General features: G+C 41.9%; 1 protein-coding gene across 1 annotated transcript in view; it reads left to right on the top strand.

The window, feature by feature from the left end:
* Positions 1-25,373, top strand: part of plxna3 (plexin A3) — a 197,361-nt gene that overhangs the window by 61,896 nt on the left and 110,092 nt on the right. Inside the window, exon 4 of the mRNA XM_053503619.1 lies at positions 21,037-21,174. Within this exon, the coding sequence (XP_053359594.1) occupies positions 21,037-21,174 (138 nt within the window). The remainder of the gene's footprint in view (positions 1-21,036; positions 21,175-25,373) is intronic.

Below are 25,373 nucleotides of genomic sequence, written 5' to 3'. Positions count from 1 at the left end.
GTGGCCTAGCAGGGGGTTGGAAGCAATTAATGAGCTTAAAGTCTTCGTGCCCTGCAGCTCCCCAAAAACTCATCACTGTCTCCTGATGGCTTGAAGGCTCACTCAGGCGTCTCTCAGGTTGACGAGCAGTCGCCATGGCCGGCCCCACACACACACACACACACACACACACACACACACACACACACACACACACACACACACGCATTCACAGACTCTCACTCACAATAGCTCACTGTTATGTGTCTTGTCTGCCCGCTAATTCATCGGACAAGACAATGGCTTCATTACCCGCGCTGCACTCTCGCCTTCAGGGACGATACGCGTACGGGAGAAAGACAAAGGCTTGACCTTTGCGAGTATAGATTTATGTTGTTTCTCAAATTGAAAAGATTTGTCCGCAATCTGAGTAAGAGAGTCACAGAGATAATATTCAGGCGATGTCGGAGTGAGGTCGGGTGTTGCTTACGTAATCGGTGGTAGCGCTGATGTGTACGGAGAGGGGAGGGAGTGCAGCGTGTTGACAGTGTTGAGAAAGGGAGTTAGCAGGAGAGCGCATGGCAGCCACACACACCCAGAAAATACGCCTGCGTGTCTAAGGAGCACCTGTTCTCTGGTAACATGAGGGCTGTGTGTGTGTGTTATGTATACGTTGACAAATGTATACATAGATATGTGCTTGTGTGCTTTTCTGTTGGCGTGCATGTGGAAGATACGAGTGCACGTGTGTGTGTACATGGACATGTGTCTACATGTGTATGTGCATGTGTGAATGTTTTTGTCTGAGTGTTTTTGTTCGAGGTTTGATACCAGAAAAAGTTGTCACAGCATGCCGATAACACACACACACACACACACACACACACACACACATCATGGGTCCTCGATCGGGTTAAGATCTAGAAGGTTTGAAGGCCCGGGACGACAGCATTCGTCTCTTGTCCTGCTTGGTCCCAGCGGTGTACAGCGTCCTGTAATCAGTGGTGTTAAAAGTATTCACATTCATTACTTGGGTAGAAGTATAGATGCTAGGGTTTAAAAAGACTTCTTTAGAAGATGAAGTATCAACTCAAGCTGTTTACTCAAGTAAAAGTGTAAAAGTACTGGTTTCAAAACTACTTATATAAAAGTGTAAAAGTAAAAGTAACATGAGGGGGAACAAAAGCATTAAGAATAAAAGCTTAGGCTGTGCCACGGGCCTACTGTATATACTGCACTAATACCTCATGAAAAAGAAAAAAAAAGAAAAATGTGTTGTTGTTTTTTGTTGTATTTTTTTTAACGGCCATAGTGATTTGGGATACTGTATATGGCAATTGAAAAAAATGCATTTTATTACAATGCAAATACATTAAAGAACCATATATGTGTACTACTGGGGATTTTAATGGTTCAAAAAGTCCAAACTTCAGAGGCGTGTCATCGGTAACCTTTATTGGAATGTAAATGTACATCCAAGCTTAGCTGCAGGAATCTGTGACGGCAACATACAAGAGAATTAGTGTACCCAGGGCAGGCTTAGTAACAATTACCCTTGTATGGTTGTCTACAATAAACATTAGTGCTGTGTGTATATATTAGTGCTGTCAAAATTAGTGCGTTAACGCATGCGATTAATTTGAAATATTTAACGCATTAAAAAAAATTAACGCAATTAACGCGGTTGCAGTTTTTTTATTTTCTGTTGTGGCCGACGTGTGTTCAACGTGCAAAGTAGTATGGATAAGACCAAGGAAGGACTTTTAGACGGAAAGTTTCAGTATAAAACTGTGCCGGATGGTCCTGTGGATAAAACAAAAGTAATCTGTACATTTTGCAAAGCCGAATTTAAATACCAGAGAAGTAATTCGTCTTTGACATATCACTTAAAAGCAAAACACCCCACCGAAACAATCTCTACAGGGCCTCGCCAATGTAAATTGCATTGATTGTTTTGAAATTCAAATGACACAAATGGCACATACCTGTGTTTTTATTTCTGTAATAAATATGGCTTTTAAGCCAACAGTTAATTTGGAGAATATTGATGGTTTATTGCAGGTATGTTGTTTACATGAGAAAATCTGTGTTACAAGTTAAACAAAAATTCCAATAAACAATCATATTTGAATTTAAATAGTTTCATTGTCTTGAGTTTACATTAATTATTTACATTTACATATCCAAAAAGTTTCAGTCTTTTAATTGTGATTAATTGCGATTAATTGCAAAAAATTGTGCGATTAATTAGTTAATTTTTTTTAATCGATTGAGAGCACTAGTATATATATATATAATTCCTGTTCCCTTCCTGGTGCTGGTGCTTGGTTGTGACATTTCGCTCGAATCTTGAGTCTCTATCACGGACATCTTCATCTACTTATCACAACCTTATCAACCGAAAATGCTATTTTATTCAAACCTCCTTGCTGGAGTGTGTGACGCGACGTCATGTGCAGGTGCGATGGATCGCGTACCAACCAATAGGGTGTCGGAATGGTATATTTATACTTCTCATCCAACCACAATCAAATTCGCTCCATCCGGATGGCGCGATTTATCCGGATGTTTTTTTTTGTTTGTTTTTTGAATGACGAGCTGAAATAAAATAGGAGTAACGAGGCTGTTTTTAAAATGTAAGGAGTAGAAAGTACAGATACTTGCGTGAAAATGTAAGGAGTAGAAGTAAAAAGTCGGCTGAAAAATAATTACTCCAGTAAAGTATACTGTAGATACCCAAAATTACTACTTAAGTAAGGTAACGAAGTGTGTACTTTGTTACTTTACACCTGAGTGTTCTGGTGTCTTTCTATCGTAGCCAGCTTTGACTTTTTTGCATTGGATTTTCCGTGGGGTCGGACCTGACGGGTCGGTCTTTGGTCCACATGTTTTTGTATAAATACGTAGTTCTCTGTTGACTTTAAAATGTCAATCTGTCTTGTCCCAGCTAGCTGGCTAATTAGGTTTCTGTTATTGAGTTTGTTAATTCATGTTGTATGTTTGCAGCGCCTTGGTCCTGGAGGAACGTTGTTTGGTTTCACTGTGTACTAAACTGTATATGGTTGAAGTGAGGATAAAAGCCGACTTGACTTGACTTGGCCATGGGTGAGCCTCGGGTGTCCGTGAACCTGTCTCCGGTTTAATATTACGTAATTAATATTCAGTGTCATTGTTATGGCCGATCGATGTATAATGTAGTAACCATATAATAAATAAAGTTAGTTATTTCCTATAATTGTTTTTAAACATGTAAAATAAGCCTGATTTTTTATTTTTATTTATTTATTTATTTATTGGATCACTATCCAGAATCATATGATACTATACATCCATATTTACATCTACTGTCTGTTTATGTATTTTATTATGTAATGAAAGTGTGTGTGTGTGTGTGTGTGTGTATGATAAAAAAGATCATCAGATGGTTGTGATTTCTGTACTAAATATCATGCATTGAGCAAATGTTTAATCACTACATACCTCAGTGAGTGGTACCGGCTGTTAACACGCCCCCGAGGGCACTACCTGAGTGACCCTACATAGTGCACTAGAATCTCCATGATTTGAGACTTAGCTGCAAAAAAACAGGAATTTGTTTGGCTTTTTTAGCATCTTTTTTTTGGTGTAATTACAGAGAAAATTTGTGCACATATTTGTGAATGAGTGCTGCCGTATTCTTGTTGTGTGTGTGTGTGAGTGTGTGTGTGTGTGATTGCTCCTTGGAGCTGTATGACTCAAGGGGTAATCAGTCGAAGAGTGCTCTTAATAACAGTGATTCCTTACAGGTGGCTGTTAATGTGATTATAAGTCGACACCTCTGTGTGTGTGTGTGTGTTCTTCCTGAACACACTTTCTTCTGAACTGAGACGAGGTCAGCAAAGTTCAGCTCTGAACCACTTTGGCCACTTAATCTGCTATTTCAAGCACAGAGAGAGAGGAACACACACACACACACACACACACACACACATGTCGCACATGTGGATGCAATTATGCCTTGTTGTAGTTCCGCACACTGCAGTAGCTTTGCCGATTCTTCCTGCTTCTAAAGCGTCCAACATTTTCCAAACATTTGCAAACATCTGATCCTGAGCGGGAGCGCTGGGAAAAGCTGGAGTGAAGAAGATAATGGATTGTGGAGTGAGTGTGTGTGTGCGTGTGTGTGTGTGTGTGTGTGTGTGAGAGATGAAGGAGCAGCAGGCCCCAGGTGTAAAACAGTCATTATCACCTGCAGCTAACACTAGCATTTTTCAGCAGGACTAAAGCCCCTATCTCTCTCTCTCTCTCTCTCTGTCTCTGTGTTTTCGGCAAACATGAACGTTACCTACGTTAAGTTTTTTAGCAAGTTCCCTATTGTTGTTAAAAGTACCGAACCGAGTAAAGACAAGCTTTAATCCTGTGTAATGCAGCGAAAACATGAACAAACGTATTGAAATAATTAAAGAAAAATTATGAAGAAAAGAAGTGAATTTAGGTGTGTTTTTTAAAAGAATAAAACATTCTGTTCCAAAAGAACAGAAAAAAGTCAAGGCACAACAAAATAAAAATAAAGGATTTAAATAATAATAATAATAATAATAATAATAATAATAATAATGATGATGATGATGATGATGATGATGATGATGATGATAATGATGATGATGATGATGATGATGATAATGATGAAAGAAGAAAAAAGAAAATAGAAAAAATTTAAGAGACAGAAAAAAAAAGCATATAGGAAACTATTTCTTTTTCTTTATGGTAACAAACCTGAGTTTTATCTAAAGTAATGTACCTGTGTGTGTGTGTGATCTAAAACGAAATGGTGAAAAAAGAAAATAAAATGAAATAAGCAATGCACTGAAGACTTGAGGAAAATTAAAGGAAAATTTTAATAGCAAAAGGAAAAATTTTTCTTATAATAAATAAGTAAAAAAAGGAAACAAACATTTAGGTAAAGAAAAAGAATGAGCTATTATAATAAGGCATAATAAAAACACAAAAGCTAAATACCTAAGAAAAAATACATAAAGATGACGTTTTTGAAATGTATTATGCAGGAAACAAAAAAGAGAACAATGTAAAAACTATAATAATAATAATAATACCAATAATAACAACAACAACAATAATAATTAAAGTTTCCAGCCCTTTTCTTCTCGCTTTATCACTTTGTTCACTTTCTTTTTCCATTTTAATTTCTCCATGTCCTGTGGTGTTCTGCACTTTTTCCGTTTCCTCCCTTTCAATTGATTTTCCTTTTTGCTTTTCTCTCTCTCTCTCTCTCTCTCTCTTTCTCTGTCTTGATTCACAAATTTGTTCCATTTTTTCTTTCTGCACCTCTCCCTTTTGTTTACACGCTTATTCTCTACACTTTTTCCTGCTTTCCTTCATCTTTCAATTGATTTCTCTGTATCTCTCTCTCTCTCACTCGCACTCAACACATTTTCCCCCCCTCCTCCTCTTACGCCCCCTCTCTCTTTCCCTTTCTCTCTTCAGCCAGGTGTGAGTTTTCAGAGGTTCTCTCTCCCCCCCTCGAGGTCTGAAGAGCTTTGTTGACGGAGTGTGATTGTTTTGGGAACGGAGAGTCATCAGGCGCTCATCGTCGTCTAATCCGCCGCCCCGCGATCGGCCTGCGGGTCGATAGCGGCCGGGTTTCACACACGAGTGTTGATTGAAAAGACATGCAAAAAAACATCCCCGACACGTACACTTAACCCCAGAGATAAACGGCATCGCTTATTTAATCGCGCTGTCCGTAAAAGCAGCGGTCTGAACCCTAACACTCGAGCCTGTGCCATTTCGGCGTTTCTTCTTTCACAGCCGTAGCTGCTAATCTCTGCGTTTGTCCGCCGTCACCCTGAAGCCACCGCGGCCTGACCAAGCCCTGGATTAGATCACACGGCATCCAGATGGCTGCAATTGAATTATTTAACGCAGAAGAAAAAGCAATTCGGGTCCTGCGGGTGCAACGCAGGACGAGGTGAAATAGCGTGTGTTCTGAGCTCTGAATGTTTTTACTTGGGCTTTGGGACGAATAAATTGCATCCAGGCCTCGACCATAAAAGGTCACTCGTTAGGGTTAGTGTGTTTACAGCGTGACGGGGAGAGCCAAGCGAAATGAGCATTTCCTTCATTTACTTGGGGGAAAAAAAGGCAAAAGTTCAAATATTGAAAGAAAGAATCTAGATCATTTCTAAAGCTTCATACACTGCATAGCCTAAAATACTGGATTAACTTGGACAAATCCAGTGGTACCTCGGCATATAAATATAATCCGTTGCACAGGCGAGGTCTTAAATCGAGATTTTGTATTGCGAAATGCATTTTCCCGTAGAAAATCATGTAAATACAGACAATCTGAATCTGTTCCAGCCACTCAAAATTATTACCAATATGTTACTAATTTTCAACACAATCAGATTTTTGCACATAAAAACATGTAGAACAGACAAATGTAAATTAACTATTTTATAATTTATAATTCCTTTCGGCAATGGCTGCTTTAAAACCTAAACTGAAAATGGTTTTGTTTTCTTCTTGCTATCGTTGTTGCTAACCCTCTGCTATGTCTTCACAAAATATTGCACAAAATGCAAAAAAAATCCAACAAAAACAAATATATACGTAGACCCGTTTCCCTTAACTTTCCACTGACGCAAACGGGACTTCGTATGCTGAGGTACCACTATATAATCATTTTCAGCGTCATCTGATCTAGTGAAGCTTCGCTATGTTTAAACTTGCAGACAAGCTGATTTCAGACTCGGCTATTCTAGTTGATAATTTAATGTAATAGCTTATAACAGCTATTAAAACAGTTATAACAACACAAAGGATTTAAAAATATAATAATAATAAAACACAATAAAGTGAGGAAAGCAAACAAGAACATATGAGGGGAAGTTCGCTAGCCGGGTTAGCTCGATAGCAAGCTAGCGTTTCAAGCTGTACTTGAAAGTTTACGGGTATTACTCAAAAGCTTAACTGATTTTTTTTTTTGCTCAGGAAAGTTTTTAGAAATGTACTTATTGTAATAGCCAGAATTATACTAACTACACGATAAATTCATAAAAATTTTTACTTCCTGTTTCAGAGAAGGCTCAAAGGTTTGCTAATTCACCAAACACAGATACTAACAAAGTTATTAATGCGAACTAGATAGTTTTAGCCGCTGTATGTTTTTTTTTATTAATTTTTTTATATTTAAACAAGTGCTTCAAGGTGAGCTCATGTTTTAATTTGTGAGTTCATGTTTGATAAATAAAGAAGGTTTACGTTTGTTTTTTCGTGAACTTGATTTTCCTTGCTGTTGGCCGTGAAATGTTTGTAATGAGGAAAAATCTGGACATTTGACCCCTCCACCCCCCAGAATCGTTTCCTTATCCAGGTACTGAAAAAAAGAAGAAAAAAAAAATTACAGATTTGATAGTCAGGGGATTTAGGATTAGTTAAGCCTGATTGAAAGACCGCAAGCCAAGCTCCTAAGGGTTGTAGCTAAGCAATAGACAGGCTTATACATTAAGACTCTGTTTAAATTGGCCTCTCTCTCTCTCTCTCTCTCTCTCTCTCTCTCTCTCTCGTCATGCTCTCTTACTTCTTAAGGAAATGTCAGGCATTGCTCCTCCGGCATATGGGCTCAGCGATAGAGACAGCCTATAACGCGTGGAATGCCTGTCATGTAGTTTTATGTGTCTGAGCTGAAAGAGGGAAACGGGGAAGCAAAGCTTAAAGATAGAGGGATGATTAGAGGGGGAGAAAAAAGGGAGAGTTAGTGAACACAGAGAGAATATCGGCGAGAAGGCGAAACCCACCTGGCCTCTCTCAGTCTGGGGCTAATGGTTTTGTCAAGGTTTCAGGTTTCAAGGCCACAAAAGGCCAAGGCAAACACAATAAACACGGCCCGTCGTAAATTTTAATCAACCCACCACTGTTTATCCGTGGAGCTCAAAACCAGCATGTGGGGTTTTATGATTTGTAAATCAGAACAAGTGTCTGAAGATGAGCTTATCTTTATTAGCTTAGAGACGGTCGCCTTTTATGACCGCAATTGATTGTTTGTACACGCGTTTTTTTGTTCATTTTTCCGGTGTTTTGAACTTTAAAGAATGAGATCGTAGAGAGAGGAGTAATCAAGGGTTAAGAGTGTTACTCTGCTCTTAGTGCCACAGCCTGTTCAGGAACTGTTTCGCTATAGATATCGTAGTCAGGGTCGTACTTGAGAATAGAAACCAGCTTTTTCCGAAACAATAAGCACAAAAGTATGTTTTTTGCAGGTTGCTGATTTCTAATGGTTCTGTAATTTTTTTTTTTTTTTTTTTTCTTCATCATAGGTTAATATGCAATCCTTGATTGTTCTTGAGATATTTGCAGTTTTTTTTATGGAATCCAGTGTTTCTCCAGGGGTCTGGTGGTTATTTTTAATGGTGTTCAGTCAAATACTTTAATATTGAGCCATATCCAAAGAAAAAGCAACTCATAAGTTCATGGTCATTATGAATGTACAGGAGAACGTTAGGAGAATTACACAGTAATTACATCTGGAAAAGCAAGAAATGTTTTACATCTTGATTGGAAAAGGCCAAGAAATTATTAGATTTAAAGGCCAAATTCGTAATAAGCTAAATATTATCTTTAGTCTAAAATTTTTAGATAATTATAAAGAAATTTGTAAGTAATAAATGCAAGCTTGACACATTCCAACAAGTTTCATTTATTTAAGAAATGTTCCAATGTACTGCTTGTTTTAACAAAAACTCAGGAACTGATAAAATCATGCTTATGCTAAAAAAAATTCCAGTGGACCCTTGGTGTGGGACTGAACCTTACAGCTGTTCAGTCACAAGCATATAAACTACATAGTTACACTTTTTTCTTCACAAACGTCTTGATCCACCCCTTGTTTCTTTTTCATTAAATCAATTGTGGATTAGTTTAAAGAAATTGGAGCGAATGTTTTACTGTGAAGGTGGCACCGTGGTGTAGTGGTTAGCACTGTCGTCTTGCACCTCCAGGGTCCGGGTTCGATTCCCTGCCAGGCTTAATTCCCGTCTCTGTGTGCATAGAGTCTGCATGTTTTTCCTGTGCTTGGGTTTCCTCTGGGTACTCCGGTTTCCTCCCACAGTCCAAACATATGCAGGTTAGGCTAATTAGCGTTCCCAAATTGCCCGTAGTGTGTGAATGAGTGTATAAGTGTGTGTGTGTGTGTGCATCCTGCACTGGATTGGCACCCTGTCCAGGGTGTACCCTGCCTCGTGCCCTAAGCCTCCTGGGACAGGCTCCAGGTCTCCACGACCCTGAATACAGCATAAAGCGATATAGAAGATGAGTAAGAGTGAGTTTTACTGCGACACTATAAATACAATAAAGTCTAGCTCCTTGTAAGCACCAAATGAAGACATCATGGAGGACTTAAGACTTCTGCACAGTACTGTATGCATGGGGAAATTGTAGCTATTTTGTCCATATTAAACAAATAGCAGCCCTGCCACTATAAATTCAGCCGTCTGCGCCGGAGTCTTGTTAAGCCGAAGGGCACTCCGGCGTAACGCAAGAGCTATTAATTGTGTTTGCTTTCAAACATGGAGACATGATTGTTGTTTGTCCTTGCTGATACTGTACAAGTGTAATTGTTTGGCTTGGCTGCCGAGTCCGGGAAGTGCCGTAGAACGCGTCTGATTTCCTACAGATAACCACGACACAATAAAGCTTTAACTTTTCACTAATGCGTAGTTATCTCCGAGCAGCACCCCGTCCACCGGAGACTCTCTGTGTTGATTGTTTAATTGTCCGATGCTGTAGGTTTAAGTACGAGCATGCATTCCAGACTCCAGGCTGAGTTCGGACTAAATGAGCAAAGTGCTCAGCGACAATTAGAGCGAGTCAGCGCAGCGAAACCCCGCCGTGGCTGAATGGACTTATTTTTTTTTTAGCTACTTACCATAACGATTGCGGCAGGCCTGAGCCAGATAACGTGGATGCACCGGTGAGACTGAACCTTTTTCTCACGGAGAAAATACAGTTAGCAACTAAAAAGCTAAGTTGATTAAGGTTTATAGCAGTGTCATTATGCCAGTGTGTAATTTGTGCTTAAAGCTGTTTTCGAGTTCTCGCTCAGGCCGGTGTTGTTCAACAGTCTCGAATACTCTAAAAAGGCTCGCGCATGTGTTGCATGAGCTTGCCGCATAACCAGGACAGAATCGGTCTCGTTCAGTTGTTACTCTGAGGCACTTGCAGATTAATTTCAGCAAGAATTATGTTGGTTGTGTGTGTCGTCTGCAAAGTAACATCATAGATCATGCATGCTTTTTTTTAGTGGCATGGCGCTGGTGCGAGTGCTGAGGCGTTTCAGTAAACTAGAGCACCATGTTACAAACCAAACCAGTTAGAGATGGTATATAATGTGGGACTTCTCTAATGAATGCTTTAGTACAGAAATCCAGAAGATTGTGAGGTCAAATCCCAGCATTGGCAGGTTCTCAGTGTTTGTGAAAGAGGCGTCTTAACTCCATTTTAAATTCTGATGATTGGAGGTGAAAAGAGACATCCACACATTTTTGTCTCAGTGTACATCTCTACCAGCGGTGTGCGCTTTTTTGTGACATGGTTTTACCCTGCTGCTGCTGTCGCTTTGGCAAAGCCGACATCATCCTGAGCTGCCGGTCTTAAACGCCTGTTGCTCGAGCCTGAGGGATGAACACTGAGGGAGTTTGGATTTAAACTTAAATCCTTTTCATATTGCAGAACGTCGTGAGGAGTCGAACCACGTTACCCGTGCTGTGCGAGGACTTACTCCGACCAGGAATTCCCCGACTTTCTTCCCTCCTGCTACAATAGCTTATACATAGTTTGACCCGTTCCCGAACATGGCGATGACAGCGTGGTGGCTTGGCTCTGCATGTAATAGTGCAAAGGATGTGCAAAACCAACATGCAATTTCCTGCACAGTTTTAATCCTAGCACGGTTTCACGTTAACCCTGCCTCAGGATGGAGTCGTTAACAGGATTAGAGTGGAATTCAGGGCATCTTTCACCTGGAAGGGGATCACTGGCACAATTTTCTTTAATTCGGCAGGAATGCAAACATTACACTTCAGGAGATCTGGAACGCTTCGGTATGCAGCAGGCTTTCACTCTGTGCGCTCGCTCTTTCCGTTAGCACGTTGACGCGTCCTTGGCCCGGCCCCAGCTTGAGCACCTGGACAGCAGTGTGGAGTGATCTGTGCTGTACTTCGTGACGAGCGTTTAAAAGTCGGTGGGTTGCTCTTTACACTCGGCGGCCTTGGTGCGACAGCCGGGCAAAGCCCCGAGCCCAATTCCCAAATGTGCCGAGATGCCGAATGATCTGGCCTTGCTCCAGTTCTCCTGCATGTTCATTTCTCAGCTGCTTTCTTTCTCTTCCCCACTTGCCCAAGATTCCAAGAAATATCCTGAAATGCAAACAAACTATGCTTTATAGTGCCTTGAAACTGCTCTTTGTGTCCTAATCCTGGGTTGCGCTTTCTTCGGAAATCCCAGAGAAGCTCCCAAAACAAACCTCCGAAACCTTGGAATGTTTAAGGCTTTTATGAGTGTTTGAAGATCTTGGATCCTTGCAGGATTTTAGTAAAAAAAAAAAAAAAAAAAGTCAAAAAAGGTCCAAAAATGTTGTTTATTTCTTTTTGGATCAATTTCTTATTTGCTTTTTTTTCCCCCGGATTTTCTCCTTAATTTTATTCGTTGCCAATTCCTACTAGTTGTTAGGGCACTCCCTCATAAATGCTACAACGACTAACCAGGGAGGGTGAAGACCATCACGTGACACAAGTGACATCAGCCAACTGCATCTTTTTCGAACAGCTTGCTTATGCTATGGCGCAACACATGGTGTAAGACACTTTGAGGATAGCGCTTTTCCCATGGTTGACTAGAGCTGTGATTAATATAAGTGCTAGAGTGCCACCCATGATTTGAGGCTGAATCTGGTGAAGACTTTTTACTTAATATGGAGAAAGTGTTTTGTGGTTCGAGAGTTTATTGCCATCCAGGAGGAAGAGTTAAAGCATCCTCCTTTATAGTTTAGAATTTTGCTCCAGTTTGACCCTACAAAGAAAAATATTTACTTCTGATGAAAAAGTGAAGACAGTGGTGCATTTATGGCTTGCAGCTCAGCCTAAAACATTGTTTAATGAAGGAATACGGTTGACAGACGCACAAAGTGTATTGAAAAGCAAGGAGATTGTCGGAAATTGATGCGGTTTCCTTTTTCACAGCCGGATACGATGCCGATAAGTTTTGACTCCGCCCCTGTAACTCTACGAATTAGCGCCCTATATTGTGGAGTCTTCGCTAAAAAGAGTGGAGCGATGCAATCTTCATCGACTCGAACCCTTTAACCAGAAGCACTGCGTAGAATGAAGTCTGGTCTCGTGTCTATCAAATCAAATGTCCTTAGTAGACAAATAAAGTGTCTGATTTTAATATTACGTCTCGGGCAGCAGCTCCTTAAGCAAGCATGTCCATTTGTGTCGAATACAACCTTCCATACCAGCCAGTCGTGCAGAGGAAGTGGCTCGCACTTGGAGATTGACTTTTCTGACCTGCCTTTTTCATTTAGTTTTAAGTTCCTGTTTAACATTCCGGAGCTTTCTGACGCGCGTCCAGAGAGACGCTAGCAACTCCAGCGTTTGGGCTTATGGCTAATTGAACACATGTCCAATGTGCCCAAAGACGTTGCAGTTTTACCAGCGCGTGACAGAATTTTTATTCCCAGCCTGTAATTTTGGTTGCAAACGGATATCCGAAACCCGTCAGAAAGCAGTAATTGATGGGCGGTTCTTGACGGTAAACATTCCACGTATTCTCTACATTGTAATTACTGAGTTGTAAAGAGTTAGCATACTCGAATAACTTGGAGTAATTGGTGTTTCATTGGAGCCAGGTGGAAGTGCTTGTGGAACGTGAAGGATGCAACGGTCAGCGCAGTGGATTGGGAACAGCCCCCAGGAGTGGAGTTCCTTGGTGGCTGAAGAAATTCCAATTTTTTGTAGTTGTTTTGGGTAAAAACAAAGGTATTCATGTAACACCATCACTGAAGAAAGCCTGGTCTGTTGAGGACAAACGTAGCAGGTGGCGAAACAAAGGAGTGCGCAGAGAGATATTTACGTAACAATTTTATTCAGCGTAAAACAATTAAATCACATGGCTGGAATTAAGGAAACTGAGCCAACTAGGCCTCGGCACAGATTGTTAATTTCCTTTACTGATACATTTCCTGTTCCAGATCCCAAATCCCCTCGTGCCTCTTAAAAAGCTCCGGTCATATCCCGAACCGAATGACCAGCATGTCTTTTCCCTGTTGCTGCGAGTGCGACGCTCATTCACACACTCCATAAATCCCTTTTCCCATGACTCTTAATGCAGAAGGAATCCTATTAGGTAGATGTGTGCGTTTTTCAAAAAGCATTAATCATCCAGCATTGTTAGGAGCAGTCAGTCTACACACACACGCGCATGTAAAAACACACACTCGCACGCAAGCAACACAGCACTTAAAACCCCACGGGTCAGAGGGTGAGGGTGGGTCAGAGGCCATGGAATGCGGGGTAAGATTTCTAAAGGTGCAGCGGAACAGCTTTTTTTTTTCTTTCTTTTTTTCCCTTCTTTTGGATTGAGATGAAGCAGGTGGTGAAGGTGCAAAGAAGGGATGAACCCTTGTTTGCTTGTGCCTTTCTTCCTCCCTTCAGCCCCCAATCTGAGGAAACAGGATAAGGGCTTTTAATTGAATCACACACGCTCTTTTGTTCGCTTCTTACAGCGCAGCGTCTTTGTCTTTTAAAAAGAAGAATTTGGAGCTTGAGGATTTTGACCTCATTTTCCAGGCGGGAGAGTAGCTTGTTTTTTCCCCCCGCTGTTCGGCTCTTTAATGTAAAATCGATTACCCTCGACGTGAAAGAGTAGCCCGGTTTTAAAGGCGAGCCCGAGTCCGGGCACTTTTGAATGCAGCAGATGAGAAAACAATGCTTTAATGTCTTCGTCATTTTTTTTTTTTCTTCTCTTCCTCCTCTCGACATGCTGGCGGAGAGCGTATTTTTCTCCTGCGCTTGCACCTAATCCTTAGTATGCCGTGGGGCGCGAAGAGTAGTGGGGGCAACAAGCTATGACAGATCTGTAGCAGCTCTGAGGGTTAATCAAAGCAGCCCGAGCCTCTGCATATATGTGTGTGTGTGTGTGTATGTGCTGCATAAACAACAACAGCAGCAGCAGCAGCGTCAACCTTCTTAGAGCATTAAGCATGAATCATAGGCGGAGCTTTGCCTTTCCACCATATGGTATAAGCTGCTGGAACCTGAGCGTGATTGAGTCGAGGAAACATCGTGGATATGGTAATGCACTCGAGATTTATCTCAGTAAAAAATGCTGGTCTGGAGCATCACTGACAAGACCATGAATAAGCATTAGACCAGTCATAATCCTGTTTTTTTTTTTTTTATTATTATTTTATTTTCACCCGATCCTGATTGCTGTTTAAAAACGCGTGACGTTTCCATGGAAACAGATCGTACCACCGCGTGTTGAAGTGGGACTGGGGCATGACGTGCTACTTTACCATCTGTCTGAAATTTCAAACAGTAAATTAGTGATGAATATAACATGTGAAAAAGGCACAACCGGCGCTAATAGGCATGAGTAGAAAACAATAAATAGAGTCCGCAGTCTTGGAGGAACCTTAAGTCTGATTTAATTTGCATGTTTTATGTGTCTGTGAATTCTGACCTGCAGACTATGAGGTGTTGGAGGCAAGAACGAATAACCTTAAATAAGTAATTGTTAAAAAAGTGGAGTGATTTTAGACGATATTTCTCGACGATATGCCTGAGAGGCTATGGGTGTTGTGATGATGGTGCGTCAGTATTCATCTTTTTGTCGAGTTACGATAAAACGTCTGCATGAGCCTATGACTTTGCCGTCTAGATAACTGAACGTACATCGTATACAGATAATCTCGTATTTTATTCAATCAGTGTTCAAGTCAGACCTGGATTTGGAATGAAGTTACTTGTTTGCTGTGAACATTCGGCAGGTGGATCCGTGAAAATCAATACCTTGATACTTTGTCACCAGCATCACCACATCACATCCCCCTGTACAGTCCCGATCTCATTTCCACATGTTTGAGCCATTTAAAGGAGTTCCTGGGAGGCCAGGGTTTCGGATGGAAAAGCTGGCAGTCCGATTATGAGCACCAGTGAAACACTGGTATAAGTGTAGCAGGGGATTATATATTGAAATAAAGGTGGTATTGTTATTCCGTGCAATAAATAAAGTCCCTTTTTGACCCTCGTAATTCTAATACTGGCCCTCACTCTCGTATATACGGCTTAGGCCGTGATATTCTTGTACACGTTGTGGGAACCACCGTAGTGACGAGACATCTTTTTAAAATATATTTTTTCTTCCTTTTTTTTTTTAATATGTATCTAACCAGAATATGACCTCTTCCACTTAATTGGGTTGTGAGCTAAGTCAATGACCGGATCTGCGCTTTTATCCGTTTGTATTTTTCCTTTGCGGTTATCATTTTAAGTGTGTTGGGGAGGAAAATGTACTTACGATTATAGCGTGCAGAATTGCAGGGAGATTTTTCTTACATACCCTCAGTAAGATAACAAGATAACAAGCTTCATGCTATGAATCATCCCTGCGATGGAATAAAAACAAGCCTTCGGTGGGATCATATTAAAACCGATTGGAGACGAGGACGAGGCCGCGCATTTACATGTGTTTTACTGCCTTTTGAAGCCTACGTATCTTTCTTTTATGTCTTTTGTTGTTCTGCCAAAAAAAACGGTTCGGATTTATTTCATTTATTTTAGATGAAATGACCCAGAAACCAGGGATGATTTATTTTATTTTTTTCCCCTGTTTATTTTGTTTTTTTCTTTTTCCTTCCCCTAATCTGTGGAAGGTCGTATTTGTTATCGATGCGCTCATGTGTCACATGGTTGCAGAGTGATTACCGGGGAGCTCATCTTCTCTAATGGTGCCACATAATCCAATTTTCAGACTACTATATGTCCGTTCATCATCATGACTCTATTGTATGTTTTTTTTTTTTTTTTTTTTTTTTTTGCCTTTCCATCTGATGTCTTTTGTTTTCCTTTCCTCCGTCTTCGTCTTGACCGATAAATGGAGCTCTCCCAGAGATAGTCCATTCAGCTGGACCGGTCGGGGATCTGGCTGGAAAGTCATCACAGCATGCTTCTTCTCTAATCCCTGCAGTCCCCTGTAATCACACACACAAGCGTCCAGTCTTCAGTTTGTCCGCCCAGTCATTACAGATTCCACATATCGCTCTAATCTTCTCCCAGTTTTTTTACGAACTGTTTCGAAGCCTGTCTCGTGTTTTTGTAGCGTTCTAAAGCCTTGGACATCGCCGATAACTCGGACGATAAACTGTTAAAATGTTGTTTGGACTTTCCTTACGTTTCTCCCTCATAAAAGAAGAAAAAAACAAAAACTTGTTTGAACTGCCCCTGCCCTGGCTCTTAATATTTCCCCGTAATAAAGCCTCTTATCTGTGTATAACGTCACATCCCTTCGTAATTAATCAGAAACAAAATCTGAATGTTAAGATATTGTCCTGCGTTTATAAGGAAGACAATCATGCAGGCTTTCAGGGCCTTGCACTTTTGTTCAAACGAACTCCTAATTTGATCACGAGGAGCCGTCGAAAATAAAGGAAGGCCATCTTCCTGTACTCTGAATGAGCGAATGGACGGGGGGGTGGGGGATTCAGGGTCGAACAAGAGGGGAAAATGAACTCCCGCGCCGCTTAAGGAACTCTTTTCATTCGCCTCTTGAATCGGAGCTCGATGATGGGTTTAAAATCAATACGATTTGGGCATCCCAACAAACAAAAACGGCCTTCATCTTTTCCCCTTTTCTCTTTTGCTTTCGTATCCCCTCAGATCAATGAAAGGAAAATTGGCCCATGAAGAAATCTGTCCATCTCTCAGTGCGCAACTAGGTCTCCGCAGTGAGCTAATTAATAGATAGATAGGCTGGTGCAGTTACCTTGGCACCCTTAAGAGTATTGGGGAAGACGAAAAGCGGGGGAAGGTACTATTTATCTAAATTCCAATTACCCTCATCTGCACTGTTTGATGTTGCAGTCGGGTCAGCGCTCAGCAGGCAGTGCGAGCTCTTTGCATTTCAAACACTTGAGCGTTGGTAAGGCTTCTGAGATGAAGTGTGTGTGTTTCAGCCAGGTGTGCAGGGAGCAACGTTCATAGATTTTATCTTGTACCGTATATACAGTATTTGTAGCTTGCATATTAGTATAAGCATACAAGTTTAAGCTACTTAAGCCCCGGGATAGTTTCCTGGAAACACTTGTTGTCAAAGTCTGGTTCGTTTTGATCAGCGAGAACACAATCGTTCCGCGCCTGAGTCTGAGATGGTCTCGAGAACGATACAGCGTATTTGGGTACAGATCGAATCAGATACGGAAACAGTTGTAACTGAGAATGGGGCTGCTATTCAGACACGCGAAAGTAGGAAGGCATGCGAGTGTACTGCACTTGACATTTCCCCCGAAATTTTAATACTATTAGGCATAATGGCAAAGGTTAACTTCCTTGTTTTCATCCTCTCTTGGGTTTAATGCCGGCTCACAAACCGATTAGGTGCATACTGCACACTTGCTATCTCAGAAAGTGTAAGCATAAATATGTAAGCATAACTGAGAATGGAGAGCAAAGGTTCTTGCCTCGTGTTTGGTATTTTTACTAAAAAAAGGTACTTCAATGGTTCTTTGGCATGCTTAGAAGATGTTTCTGCTTGGTAACGTTGTGCAAGAGTTAGTTGCTATTGTAGGTAAAGGTTGAACCGAAGCACAATTGTGCAAGAAAGGGGGTTCTCCAGAAACCTGTCCACCAAAGGCAAACTAAAGGAGTCAGGTATGCTCGATCTCCTTTTAAAAAAGAAGAAAAACTGCAACAGGTTCAGCAGAACTATAAACAGCAGAAAGCCTGGAGGACGGTTGGCACTTCTATAGTGGGTACAGCTGTCTCTGGCTTCTGTCGGGATGGCAGGCTATTTTGTTTAACCGGACCACTCTAGAGTGAGAAGCTTCTCTGTTTTGACTTGCCCTAAGCACTGGTTGTTTGGTGTCAGACTCTGGCTTGAGTGCACTTAGAGACAAGCTCTGGCCCGCTCTGTTTTTCTCCCCATAAATGGAAGAGTTGATGAGCTGAGAGCCGCGCGGGTCACGGCGGATGACCCGAGGAGCGTGCTTGCATTTTGGGAAAGATCTGACTCACCCTCTTAAAGGTAAGTCAGGCGCCATCGTCACGGGGGTATGGCAGCTTTTTATTTATTTATATTTTATTTTTTCACAGTTACAGAGCTTGCATTTTAGCTGGCCTCTCTTGTTGTTGCTCAAGTCGGGCCATCGCGACACATCGGGATCAGTTTACCGGTGCATTCACTTTTCGCAGACGTGCAAAATGCAGATGGCAGCCGTTGGAGATTAAACCCATGTGATAAGCCGCCGCCGATGGCTGCCAACGCACGACACTACAGCTGGTGCCGCATGCATTGACAAACTGCGGCTTGAGACCGTCATCTTCCAGAACCTTCTGTCCCGCTGCTGCTTGACTCACGCGCTCCAGCTTGGCCGCCGACTTCTGACACCCAATATGGCAGCCTTTGACTAATTGACGCCACCTTGTCAACCCTAATTAACAGGCTAACGATGTTTTTCACTTTGGGCCGACCCAGATATTTAGAAGGCCCAAACTCTGCGACATCACATCTGTTCCTTGACTCCTTTCCTTTGAGTTTTTTTTTTTTCCCCCTGTCTTTGTTTCTAGTTTTCAATTAACGTATATTACTCACACTCTCATTTCTGTATCTTGTCACTTTTCTGTCTCCGTCGATGAGGACGGATTTGCCAGTTCCATCATATTTCTTTTTTATTTCTAACAGAATAGAAAATAGGTGAGCTTTGCTACTTGAGCTATGTTTTTTTTTTTTCATTCCTCATTCCTTTCCTCTCCTTTTTTTATTTATTTTTTTCTTACTCGTACTTCAAAGATGTTTTTGCGATTCTCAGTGTTCGAACTGAGCATGCTCACTAGACTAATTATCACTGTGAGGAAACAGAGGAATCACTAATGATGAAGCAGCAGGGGTTTGAAAAGTGAAAAAAGAGTCTCCGTGTTTGCGTGCGCGTACGGCGATACGTGCTTGTACACAGAGCGCCGGTACGGCGTTATTAAAACGTAATTGATTTCTGTTTTCTATCCCGCGATGGAAAAGCGCTACGCCGAGTCTCAGCTGTCAGTAGACGGTAATCTGAATCTCTGCTGTCGGCGTGTGTCTTTCTGAACTCTGCCTTTCTGAACTCCTCTGAAGATCTTTTTCTGGGTCAGCGAAAGCGCGCGGCACTTCGGCGAACAGCGGGCCAATTAGAATGCTCCAGAATACCACATCTGTCAGGAAAGCACTGAGAAAACGAAGCAGCAGGAAACATTCTATATGAAAATGGAGTGTATTACAGCTCAATGTCAATATGCTAATCCAAAAAAAAAAGGGACTGCTGTGTTTGTATGAAAATGTTGTAATTTGGTTTACTGTTATTAGGAAATAAAACACTTTAGGGTGTATGGTTATGGGAAAATAAGCTGATGCAACCCTTTTTCCAAACCGAAGTTGATTCGTTTTTAGTCAATGCATGTTTCAACATGACACTTCATACATTTTATCCATTTATAGTGTCATTTAATGTTATAAAATGTATAGTTTGTTGAGAACATCCTGTTGGTCTTAATGAAATTGTACTAATATTGAAGCACTGTGTACGTATTAAGGCTTTGAGTTACTGATCGCAAGGTTGGCGGTTCGAGCCCTTCGGCTCGGCTAAGTTGGGCCCTTGAGCAAGCCCCTTGATCCTGTCTGCTCCAGGTGTGCCGTTAAAATACCTGCGCTCTGACCTCTGTCTAGTAACAAAGCTGGGATATGCGAAGAATGAATAATTTTACTGTGCAGCATAACGTATATGTGACGAATAAAGGCTGAACCTAAAGTCGAACTAGGACACCCAGTCGAGTCGAGCTACTCTGGGACGTACACCTAACTCGGACAAAGACATTTTCGGCCTAGACCCTTTGCACATGCTCCAGATGTGTAATCTGCTCCATAAAGAAGCCGCTAACAATACCGCGGTGTCGTCTGAATTCAGATAATGTCATAAACGAGTTTTAGCGTACATATCATTGGTTCAAGAAATAAGGCATACAGCATTTACAAAGTGTACATTGCTGTAAAGTTTTCACAGCTCAATTTTTGTTGAGTGTTTTGTGTAGTATAGTAGGTCACCCAGGAATACAATACCAACAAGCTGAAAGAGGGGCATAGCACAATCTATTGTAGAAGAGTCGGACATGCTTCGGTCAATAAATCGATTCCTCTGCCATGCTTTTATACTGAGTCAAGGACAGTAGTCCCACTAACTGGCCTAGTCGTCCTATAACCATAACCGTGCATGATAGTTATCCTGTCATTGTCTTACTAAGCGCCATCAAGTTACAACATGCTAAAACCGTACACTTCTTCCTAAGAAAAAGCATCAGGTTGTGGTTTTAAGGTCCAATATTTTTTCTTCTTATTTTCCCAGCGTATTGTAGTGTTTTCTCACCTCCCAGTGCACCTGATTTAACGACTTAACTAATGAACAGCCTTTCCTTAATTGAAATAGGTGATAGGACACTAAAATATGCAGCGCAGTGGTACTCCTCCAGGAGATAATTCATTTTTCGTACTTCAAAGTACTTTTTATGTTGGGGATCTTCTTATACAGTATGAGGTCACAATAGAGGGATTCAAACCCTGGTCAGGAATTTAAGATTAATTTATTATTGATCTTTTTGAGTCATCTATCTGAATGTCTAAAAATGACCGAAAAGCGAATTTTGTGTCCCGTCTATTGTTTTCGGAAAGGTCCTTACAATGATATTGATTAAAAATGTTGATTGCTAAATGCTAAAAGAACACCACAAACTGAACTTCTTTCCTTTCTCTTCCTCTCAGATCCGAGTGGACGGCGTTTCTCCACCTTCCAGCGTCCTGCTGTACGAGACGGTCACAGTGGTGGAGGGAAGCCCGGTCCTTCGCGACATGGTGTTCAGTCCGGATTATCAGTACACCTACTTGCTGAGTGAGAAACAGGTAACATCTTTTGGTCTTTTATTAATTGTTTGACTGTAGATATGAGATGAAGACTGGTGTAGATCGAGAGAGACTTAAATAGTTTGACCAAGACTTGATTAGCTTGAACTAAACATACATTTTAAAGTGTTTTATTTCCCCACTGACCGACACTGGAATATTTGGATAGTGATGAATATTACAGTTCAGCTCTCTGTCTAATATCGCAAATAAATAGTCTAGTAAGAACACAGCTTTGAATTCTTTTCATAATTAAAAAACTTTAACCTCTGAAACTATAAAGTACGATCATAACATCAGCCAGGAAGCTCAACTGCCAGACTAAAGACCCCAAGAGACCAGACGTCTTTTCCTTTTGTTTTGTTATTTTTTTTTTTAAAAAGAAAGTATTTTATAAATTTCATTCCTCCAAGATGATTTACTGTATCGCTGCTCGCTCGTAACTGATCCCTGCGGCGAAGGCGACACGCAGGAAAACATTTGTTCTGCGCCGTGAAGTCTTCTCGTGGAAAGAAAAAATAAAGACGCATTTGTCATGCGTCTCGGCTCCGCCCCCCGTTCAGCCGCCGAGCTTTCTGTTTTTTAAGCGGAATCTCAGATATGTTGTTTTAACATCTGCGCTACAGGAAGAACCGACGTGAGCTCTGGATGCGTGTGAATGGGAGCCCCAGCTGGTGGTCTTAATAAGATGTAGCGCCTCTCTCTTTTCCCCGCACGCCCCTGTGTCGGTGGGGAAGCGCGAAGAACCGAGGACGCAGAACGAGTTCCTCGGCAGCTGAGAAAGACACTCGACCCGGTACAGCTGCAGGAAGAATGATCCCGGAGTTCTTTTCCTGTCTTTCTCTTGGTGTCTCTTCAAAAACCTCGCTCGGCGATCCGCCGCTAGACGTCGGGTATATTCGTTGTATTATTTGGAATCGTAGGAGAAATGGACGTGACCCCCAGGGGAGGGTGTTGGTGAGGCGAGCGAAGTCTGATGGAGAAAGAAAATGCTATCTGAGTGGAAGCCTTCAGCAGGGCTAATATTTAGAGATTATTGTGTGCAAGCTTGAGGAAATAAAAAACACTAGAACTGCCAATATTTGCCCCTGGCGCTCGAGGCAGGCACAGGCCATAAATGGAGAAGTGTTCACTTAGCTAGGATTTATACCGAAGATGTCACGATTCAACTCAGCGTAAGCACAAGAGTGATGGCTGGACACGCAGCGTGTGAGAAATAAAACACTTGGGGGCATGCTGTTATGGAAAAATAATCAACAGCAGGGCGCTGGAATACAACATGAGGTAGAGGAGAGTTACTGCTTTTACCCTGAAGTTGATTATTTCCCTACGGTCTCGGGACTGCCATGATGTCATTGTAGTCCATAAGCATTGTGAACCGACATTAGACTTCTATGTTTATTTTATTAAAAAACAATAACCTTTTGATCTCACATGCTGGAATACTTCCTGCTACAGAGTGCTGACACTGGAGACTCCTTCCCTACATATCATCAGTGCCATTATTATAAACGTGTCACTTGAACCCCAGCACCGAGAACCCAAGACTATTACTAGTATGGTGAATCCCTTAATGAGAACGCTGACATTCTGGAAAAAGTAAAAACAAACAAAAAAAAACATTCTGGTCTCGCTCCAACACTCGAGATGCTCGTGTGAGGAGGGGGAAAAAAGCTTCTCCAGTCAGCTCCAGATATTGATATTTGTGTGAAGGATTGACTGAGATGTGCTGTGCATTAAAGCGACGATCGATCGCTTATGTTCAGCGCTGATTAAAAGCTTTACGTTCGGATCATAAATGTTCGTAGTCATCTCTCGACCCGAGAACGCTAGCCGAGGAGCTGGATTAAGGATTCGTTCAAAGAAAGGGGAAAAAAAGAAAGTTAAAACCGCTCTGTTGTGGTTATGGATCTGAAGGAGGAGCATACAATGGCTGATAACTTTCCAGTTGGTTTCCTTTCAGTGCCTGCAATCTGTTTGCTGCCAAAGGGTGATGGTAAACGAGAGACGTGCGCCGCTTTTACACCCACCTAAACTGTAATTATGAAACAACTGTCAGAGCGTGCGATGGGTATAACACATTTTTGTAGTTTCTTAACTCCATTAGATAGACGTGATTCGAACTGAGTAAACTCACACTAGTTTGTTACTTGGTGTTATTAGCATCCTGATGGGGGTGGTGTGTTCTGTGAGCCTGACGGTATCGTTAAAAGGGGAACGGCATTTGCCTATGTTGGTTTGCTTGAAGGAGGCGTGGCCTTTGTATTTGTTCACATCAGAGAAGTAGGTGTGGCCCATATGTCCAGGATTTCTGTATATTTATGGCACTAATGAAATTTACAGAAGGAGTCTCCAGTGTCGGCGCTCTGTAAAGGGGGAAGATTCCAAAATGCAAGCTCTTCAAAGAAGATCAAAGTTTTTTTTTTTTTTAAATAAACTTAAAAATCAAACACCGCCATGGTCTTGGCTACGTCTGGACAGCAAGAGAGACATTACAGGCCCACTAAAGAAGGCGTGGCCTCTGTGCTTACAAGGTTTAGTGACGAAGGCATGGTCACTGTGCTTTCAGGCTCACTAAAGAAGGCGTGGCCTCTGTGCTTTCAGGCGCAGTCACGAAGGCGTGGCCTATGTGCTTTTAAGGTTCAGTCACGAAGGCGTGGCCTCTGTGCTTTCAGGTGCAGTAAAGTAGGTGTGGCCTCTGTGCTTTCAGGCTCACTAAAGAAGGCGTGGCCTCTGTGCTTTCAGGCGCAGTCACGAAGGCGTGGCCTATGTGCTTTTAAGGTTCAGTCACGAAGGCGTGGCCTCTGTGCTTTCAGGTGCAGTAAAGTAGGTGTGGCCTCTGTGCTTTCAGGTGCAGTAAAGTAGGTGTGGCCTCTGTGCTTTCAGGCCCATTAAAGAAGGCGTGGCCTCTGTGCTTTCAGGCCCACTAAAGAAGGCGTGGCCTCTGTGCTTTTAAGGTTCAGTGACGAAGGCGTGGCCCTCGTGCTCTCAGGTTCAGTAAAGAAGGCGTGGCCTCTGTGTTCTCAGGTTCAGTAAAGAAGGCGTGGCCTCTGTGTTCTCAGGTTCAGTAAAGAAGGCGTGGCCTCTGTGCTCTCAGATTCAGTAAAGAAGGCGTGGCCTCTGTGCTCTCAGGTTCATAAGGAAGGCGTCGCCCCTGTGCTCTCTGGTTCATAAGGAAGGCGTCGCCCCTGTGCTCTCTGGTTCAGTAAAGAAGGCGTGGCCTCTGTTAATCAAGCTCTGCGAAATTGATGCTTTTGTCTTGTTGGACAAGCTTTCTACATTGTTTTCCCTAAAAATAACAAATGTGTTTTTAAAATCTTAAAATCCTTAAAATTTCTGTTGCTAGCTTTGTTGTTGTATTTATCTACACTTCTGTAATGTGTGTGTGTGTGTGTGCGCACTGTAGTAGGATAAAAATTGTGTTGCTTTTGATATAGAATCGTATCTTATAGCACCGAGACAGGTCTGAAAGATGTCAGACTGAATCATGCGTCATATAACATAAGGAGGGACACCCTGTTCCAACATGCATCCACTTATAGCCAATCCACATGCGTATGTATTTATGCTTCCTTCATGTCCAATCAGTTTGCGACTGCTTTCCGCCGTGCACGGCGAAGACGCATGGCAGGAAGGCGATGACTCGCTGTGAAATATGAAGCATGAAATATTAAATATGAAGTGAATGACAGGGAGTCAATAATTGATGCTCCACACCGACGGACGAATTTGAATATTTCATTAGCAGCAGGTGCGCGGGCGGGTGAAGGGTCAGGTTTGCTCACAAAGCGCAAAATGGCGAGGACGTTTCCAATTCTGATGTCGTGTTGAGCAAAAAATGGGAACAAAGGAGAAGCTAGTCGCTCAGAGTGGATACCAAACCTTCTGCTTAACCTTTCAGTGATGCATCAAACTGAGCACGGATGGATAGACTGTTTTTTTTCCTTCTTGAAGTCGACCACTGGGATGTGAACCTTTATCTGTGTGTGTATGTGTGTGTTTATTTGTGCTTGTGGGGGAGTGTTTAAAAAAAAAAAAAAAAAAGAAAAAGAAAAAAACCTGGACCGGAGGCAATGGATTATAAAACGGCGTATTTATGCTTGGCTGCATGGCAGAATAAATTAGCATAGAGCTCAATCTCGCTACACCTCGCCCACCCTCAGTCACACACTTACACACATTCTCTCTCGCTCTCTCTC

This window comes from Clarias gariepinus, chromosome 9 (assembly GCF_024256425.1).
Source record: "Clarias gariepinus isolate MV-2021 ecotype Netherlands chromosome 9, CGAR_prim_01v2, whole genome shotgun sequence".
Lineage (NCBI taxonomy): Eukaryota > Metazoa > Chordata > Actinopteri > Siluriformes > Clariidae > Clarias > Clarias gariepinus.
Note: the sequence above shows the minus strand (reverse complement) of the source record. Positions and strands in the feature narration are given on the sequence as shown.